This window comes from Coffea arabica, chromosome 4e (genome assembly GCF_036785885.1).
Source record: "Coffea arabica cultivar ET-39 chromosome 4e, Coffea Arabica ET-39 HiFi, whole genome shotgun sequence".
Taxonomy (NCBI): Eukaryota; Viridiplantae; Streptophyta; class Magnoliopsida; order Gentianales; family Rubiaceae; genus Coffea; species Coffea arabica.
In genome coordinates, this window is record NC_092317.1 from 35609483 (window position 1) to 35617333 (window position 7851).

The 7851-nt window shown below is 35.2% G+C and overlaps 1 protein-coding gene across 1 annotated transcript; it reads left to right on the forward strand.

Moving 5' to 3' along the window:
• Positions 1-1394, forward strand: LOC140005595 (zinc finger BED domain-containing protein RICESLEEPER 2-like). The gene is made up of 2 exons (XM_072046602.1): positions 1-129; positions 723-1394. The coding sequence occupies exons 1-2, from the start codon at positions 1-3 to the stop codon at positions 1392-1394; spliced, it is 801 nt and encodes a 266-aa protein (XP_071902703.1).
• Positions 1395-7851: the final 6457 nt, after the last annotated feature.

Here is a 7851-nt window from a genome sequence, read left to right on the forward strand (position 1 = left end):
ATGTCAGATGCAAACAATGAAGACATTGTTATTACAATCACAGATGTTGAAGCAACAAAAACTGCAACTGAACAAGAACCTGAAGGAGAAGAAGCAAATAAAGGTGAAAAGAGGAAAAGAGAAATGAAGGTGAGGTCCAAAGTTTGGGCCCATTTCACCAAGATTTCATCAAAGGAGGAGGAATGTACTTGTAATTATTGCAAGAAAGTTTTCTCCTACCATAGCAAAGGAGGAACAACTCATTTGCATCAACATATATTTGGGCGCATATGTGTAACCTACAAAAGAGCCATGGGTGGACAATCGTCAAAAGGGCAAACACTTCTTAGTTTCCCCAAAGGTAATTCAGATCAAGCTAGTAACTCTGTTTGGAAATTTGATCAAGAAAGTAGTCGAAAAGATCTAATATAGATTATAATTAATCGAGAGCTGCCATTCAATTTTGTTGAAGATAAATCATTTCAGAAGTATGCCCTGGGTCTTAATCCGAAGGTTAAATTTGTGTCTAGAAACACAATGAAAAGTGACTGTATGAAAATATATGAATTTGAAAAAAGTAAATTGAAGGAGATTCTTTTGCAATCCAAACCAAGAGTATGTTTGACAACAGATACTTGGACATCTAAGACAGATCTTCCTTTCATGGCATTGACTGCACATTTCATAGATAATCATTGGAAATTGCATAAAAAATTATCAATTTTGTCTTGGTTCCAATGAAGGCATCCGGGGAGAATCTATCTGATATAATTATCAATTGCTTGCTAGAGTGGAATATTGATAAGATATGCACCATAACTATGGATAATGCTTCAACTAATGATGTTGTTGCTAGATGCCTGCAAGAGCATTATTCATTTAGAGGTGTATTATTGGTAAATGGGAGCAATATTCAAGTTCGTTGTTGGGGTCATGTTCTTAATTTGATTGTTCAAGAAGGATTGGATGAGATTAATGATTGTATTCATAGGGTTAGGAATGCAGTGAAATATGTTAGAGGATCTGCTAAGAGAAAACTTGAGTTTCTACACTATGCTGACCAGGAATGTATTTCTAGAGGCAAAATGTTATCTCTAGATATATGTACAAGGTGGAACTCAACATATTTAATGCTTGAATCTGCATTACATTATAGGAGAGCTTATGACCGCATGAAAACTCGTGATTTGAACTTCAAGGATCCTCTATTGGCTAATGATTGGGAAAAAGCTCGGATTGTTCATGGTTTTCTAGAAACTATTTACACTGTCACAAAAATTTTCTCTGGCAGCAAATATTGCACAGCTAATGTGTTTCTTCGTGAAATCTACCGTGTGTTCATGTTATTAAGGGAAACTTCTATAGAGGACAATCCACTTCTTGGAAGCATGTTGGTGAAATTTGAGAAATATTAGCTAGAAAAAGAGCCAAATATCTTGCAGGTTTAAAATGAGGAAATTGAAGACCATCTTTAGCAAGATTTATGAGAGCTATTTAGCACCATATATGTTAGATCGTGTTCACAAAACACTTTAGGATCTTTTCATCGAGTATGTAAAGGCTTATGAAATGAGTTATCAGCAGGATATAACTTCACAAAACGAAAAAATTACAGGGACAGGCAGCAGCACTTCTTCCACAGTAAAGAAGAATTACATGGATGATTTTTATAGCCTTGACGAGGAAGAAGATAACACTTGTAGCAAGACAAAGTTGGACTTTTATTTGGAGGAAAAGATATATCCAAGCAAGGCCGATGAAGAAGAATCATTTGATGTATTGGATTATTGGAGAACTGATGCAGCCAAATTTCCAAATTTGTCCACGATGGCAAGAGACATTTTAGCCATTCATGTTTCTTCAGTTGCATCTGAGAGTGCTTTCAGTACAGAGGGACGTGTTTTGAACAAGTTTCGTAGCTCATTGTTACCCTCCACTGTTGAAGCATTAATTTGTGCTCAAGATTGGATTAAAGATGCACCTAAGGAAATTGATTTTGAACAAGAATTTGATCCCGATTTTACTGGTTAGTAGCAATATTGAAAAATCTTCATTAATTATTTGATTTCTTGTTGATATTTAGACTAACAAGTAGTGTTTATTCTACCAGCTCCTCCTCCATCCAAGAGTTAAAATCAACTCCTCTACCGATTTTTTTGAGAGCCAATATTGGTAATGTATATCTAAAACTCTAACTTTTTTTATTGGTTGAGTAGATTTTTATATGAGCTTGGGCTAAACCCGAATAAGACTCACAACCCAAATATTATGTGAGCTGAGTATGAGTTTCACATTTATTAACCCGAAACTCATAGCCCGAAGCGCGAAGGTGTTATAAATTAAATGAGCTGAACTTGAGCTTATAAAAGCCCGGCTCATTAGGCCCGATTGACAGGCCTAATAAAACCATTTGTAACCAATGCACAGTAATAAGTCACATTAGGGCAAATGCGATAAAGTACACCCTTGCCCTATCAAACAAGTTAAGTACCGTCCAATCATATTAACAAAGCAATTCATTCAAGTAATAAGTTCAAATATGCACTTGGAAACACTTACCAATGAATTATTGCTTTCTAAAATCAAGCTCAGGTTCAACTCCTTGGCTGGAGTCCAAATCTGCGATAAAATACCGTTTAACAATTTGCAATCAACTAGGGTTTCAAAATATGGAAGTTTCGTTTAAAGAAAATTCAAGTAAATAAAACTCGTTCAAGTAGTACTCATTTTACTTATCAAACCCTAGAAAATTTATGCTCGCTCTTTTGGTTTCGATAAATAAGCGTTTAAAACTTTTAAGTTCACAACTTGGTATAAAAAATTAGGAAATCGCGTTTAAGGTGGTCACTACTTTCTCTTTATCAAACATTTATGTTTTGGCAAGAATTTCAGTTTATACATCCCTACTAAAGGGAACTCAAATACCCTAAGCAATCCTAGTTCAATTCACCCAAAAATCACCGCTCAAATTCTGTTTTTACTCGATTGAATTTCAAGAAAAAAAAAACGGACAGCACTTCCTTTGTGTTTCCCTTATTTTTCAGCCATTTTCAAGGCTTCGTTTTCTTTTCAAATCAGCCCCAAATCAACACACAAGTAATAATATAAAGATAGCTCTTAAACTAGGTCATAAACCATCCAATTGTAACTCATTTCGAGCAAATAATCATCCAATACCAAAGCTGGAAAATTCTTAAGAAAGCTGGAATTTCCTCTTTTAAAACTAAAAAGTCATAATAAGGTTACTAATCACCTCACAAGTCCAAAATCAAGTTCAAAACCAACATATCATGGATAAACAACATAAATCAAAGCTGAAAATTGCAAAACCCTAGCTGAAATTTCACTAATCTACACCAAACCTAGAGTATCATCCATAATATTCCAAAATTCATGTCATCTATGCCATATTTTGCAAGAATAAGAAAGAGAAAGGAAGTTGTTGAACTTATACTTTCAAAACCTCTTGAGAAGTGATGAACCAAGCTATTTCTCCAAAGAAACTCTCCACTCCAAGCCTCCTAACTCCCTTGGTGCTAGTTTAATTGATTTAGTTTTTGTGATTTCAACTCAAACAAGGCAAGAATCAAGATGGAAACTAAAGCTCTCTCTCTCTTTTCTCCTCTTGAGGTTCGGCCACCATGAAGAAAGAAATGAAGAAAATTTGGCCAAGAAGAAGATAAGAACAAAGAAAATGGACTTGGTCAAACATCCCTTGATCATTGACACTTGGCATCTAAGTGTGCCTTCGTTTTTTTCTTCTTTTCTTTCCTTTTCCTAGTCAAATATTTCGGCTGACTTAAGGGGTAATTTAGGAAGGATTAAATGAAATAAAATCAAGGAGATTAAGGTAAGAAAGTATTGGTCAAATGGTGTACTCAACCGGTAACAAACGGCGCACATCAGTTCAAGCCTACTTTCTTAACTCTCTTGTACTTTTGTTTTAACTTATGATTCACTAACTTATTTTCAATACTTCTAATCATACACTTCCTCTTACTTAATACTCGCTCTTATCTACCAAAATTTAGTACACACACCTCACCAACAGATTACACTACCAAAATGCACAAAAATTCTAGTTTACTCTAACTATAAAAGTAAAAGTAAAACTTTCGATTCTATTATTTCTTATAACTAATGAAGGAGTAAATTAGTAATAAAGGAATTATAAATTAACTTATTCAAAATAAAAGAGAATTATAAGGAAGATATAGGTGCTTTATGTGACAGCCCCACCTCACCCTAAGGCGAACCAAAAGGTTCGGCGGGCCGCCTGCCCAGCTCTCGCCGGGACTCAGTCGCTCACTACAGTCCTCAAATAAATTACAAGATATATCTCAAATTTACATCAAATTCTCCAAGAATTACATATCACAAACGCAGCGGAAACTAATTCCCAAGCGTGGAATGTACACGTACATCCATTCAAGTCCAAACATTCATACAAACCCAACTATTACACAAGAGAAATCTAAAACTCACTATACAGGAGATAATCCATCCAGCCACATGAACAAGTACTGCAAGCCTTCCTTCGCCATGAGCCCTGTGAAGGGGAATAAAATATTTTTGGGGTGAGCTAGAAGCTCAGTGAGTAACCAATAAAATCAGTAATCAAATATATTTCACAATAATGCATTTCGATGATGTCATGATTCCAAGATCAAATATACGTATTGTTGCTCTCGTGAGCCAGTGAAATCATTGAACTTAAACACCCAACGCTCAAATAGATCACTTAGCGTTAAACAATAAGGGGGAGCAACGTTAGTGCTCCAGATCATGTCATGAACAATAAACAGGGTAGAGACGTTGGTGTTCAGCACAAGACTCCCCAAGAACTCATTAAAACCAAATCATGTCATGAACTCACATGCAAGCACGCATGATATGCAGTCGAGTAAATAATACAAGAAACATTTCAAAAGTACTTGGGAAATAGTTGAGGGTCACTCACCTCCACGGCTCAGAAACCATCCATCATATATCATTACCTTACCCGAATCCAAGCCCTAAACTCAAACTCAAAGCCATCAAATGTTTTCAAAGATCGGACAGCATTTCCCCTACATTTGCTTACTTTTTCAGCCGTCATGGCTTCATTATTTTTTTCATTCAAACCCAAAGGTACACACACAACAACAAGTTCATTCAATAGCCATTCAGCAAGCTCCCAGTAGTACAAGTACAAGTCAAGCTAGGGAAAAGTCCGGAAATGAAAGTTAAGCTCAAAACCAGAAAAACAGTTTTTGACATCATTTTACGGTTTTGGCACCATTGACACTAAGATTATCGGGTGAAGGTGAAAGACCCACCGTTTCGAAGCTAAGAGATAGGGTTACAATATTTCAGAAGGTCACTCAGCCCAGTTTTGAGTGTAACCAGGTCAAAAATGCAATATACTACACCAGAACCGCAAAACAGATTCACAGAATGCATTCTAGTACAAACATCATAAATCAGCCTACCTAAGTCCAAATCCATAAATTCCAAAGCCATCTGAAAGCTAAGAAATAGGGCTACATTTCATCAGAATACCTCAACAACCAATTCGGAAGCATTCCCAACCAAAATAACCCATTACAGAAACAATTCTCAAATTCGGGTAAAACCAGGGCAGCAAGGGTAATTCCGTCTTTTCACAAGCTACGCTGCTCCGATTGACCTGAACTTTTGCAGGCACCTCTAAAATATTATTCCCTACAACTTTCATGTTTTAACCCAAGGCCAATTCGGCCTCTAACTATGAGCTACAAAACCGGGCAGAATGTAATTCAAAGAACCCTAACTTTCCAATTTTTCTTCCAAAACAGAAATTGCTTGCAATTTACCACTTTTTCCACCTTCTAACTTCCTTAAATATCATTTCCAATCATCATGCATGACCATATAATCATATTCATATGAAAACAGAAAAATCCCCAATAATTATAAAACTTCACCAATTCAACCAAAATCAAGATATCTTTCACCCAATCACACATTTAATCAACACAACTCATTACTTTGACATTATCAAGACCAAAGGAAGCATTCCCTAGTTACTCACCTTGAAATGCAAGAAAAGGAACAACTTGGCACCTTAATCCTCCAAACAACTCCACTAATCACCTTAAACTAGCTTAGCAACTCACTTTTGTAGAGAAATTTGGAATTTAACCGGTAGGTTTGCAAGATTCAAGCTAGAAATGAAGGAAAATTGAAGAAACTCTCTCTCTCTTTCTCTCCTCCATGGCCGGCCAAGAGCAAGGGAAAAATGAAGCTCATTTTGGTCAATTTTTGGTATTTATTTGGTAAAGGTAAAGGTAAAGTTAAATGGTCAAAGTCAAGAGTGAATTGGATGGTGACACTTGTCACCTTTAGGTTTAAAACTTATCTTTTTGCCTCTCTAATACAAATCTCTTAGCACCTTGTAAAATAATCTCACTTAATACAAAACTCCAACAAGTTGTCAAAAATATATTGCATTTACCGCACTTGCGGGTCCTACGTTCATAATACACTTCAAAATTAACGTGGACTAACTTGTATCAAGAAAATGATTTGAAAACTATATTCCCTTATAAAAATGTATAAGAAATTAATATATTGAAGAAAGGCATAAAATTATCGACAAGGAAACAAAATAATGTCACGAAAATATATAAAATTTTCAGTTTCTCACACTCATTCTTTCGGGGCGTCACACTTTACATATATAATGATTTATTATATTTTGATTAGTGAAGAAGTACGATAAATCATAACATCTTGTCAAAAAAAAAGTTTTTCAAGCAATTTGGTACCTAACACCCTAATAAAAAAATGATAAAATAAAAAAACCAAATAAAAAAAGAGAATAAGAAATGACATGGTCCTATATTCTCCCATGATTGTGAAGCAGTATCAACTGGATTAGACGATTATCTCTATTTATTTGGCAAATGCAAGCCTCCGTTTTATTCCAGCTATTGAAGATGAAACTGTAGTCATGAATCATGATAATAGTGCTTTGAGTTTTTTTTTTCGAAAAACAGCAGTGCTTTGAGTTATTTCCTCAAGGATAGAGTGAAAATTTGACAGTTATGTCCTTTTATCGTGGTGGTCTGATATTTGCTGATTCCTCCTGACCTAGATTTGCCATCATAAAACACATTTAGTCAGATCTTTGATGAGAAACTCCACTACAAAAGCAGCCATTGGACGCACTCTTGAAGATTTAAGATTGTTTAATAGCTTAGGAGACAATGTCAATGTGTTTTAAGTTCAGCTATTCATGTCAACTCATGGTTATTTATCTGTTCTCGAAGCATTGTATATCATCATTCAATTCATTCACTATGATGAGCAGTTGTTTCGGTAACATGACCGAATGGGGAGATCTGAAGCATACATACATGGACTCATTTGATTTTAGGAACATCGAATTGTTGATGCATATTTTGCTTACAATTACTATTCATCAAAGTTGATAAACAGTAGCTCCATAACAGTTCAGCCACTATTACCATAGTCATTTAACCTTTGATTGTAGCACATATACAGTAAATGAACGAAACTTTTCCGATTGATAAAACACAAAAGGAGTATTCAAGTTAGTAGGCATGTTCTTCCCCACAATATTACTTCTAAATAATTTGCTTGATCTCGAAATTCACTACTTATCAGTAGAAATTAACATACCATAACATATTCCAAATCCATGATGTCTAGAGCATATTCAACACCTTACAAATTCTCTTAAAAACAGATGTTTGCTCAAAATTCCCCAAGCTGGTTCATTAGCATACAGTATAGGAAGCGAGTCTGCAAGCTGTTTGCAAAAATAGAAGCTAAAGCTTTCCTCAAAATAGAAATATAATAAGCATAAAGGCCAATGACGTCCAGATA

Excerpts from the sequence above, each read along its gene's own strand:
- LOC140005595 (XM_072046602.1), top strand. The coding sequence starts at position 1 with ATGTCAGATGCAAACAATGAAGACATTGTTATTACAATCACAGATGTT. Across the intron at positions 130-722 it reads AGAGGAAAAGAGAAATGAAG|GCATCCGGGGAGAATCTATC; the intron begins GTGAGGTCCAAA and ends GTTCCAATGAAG.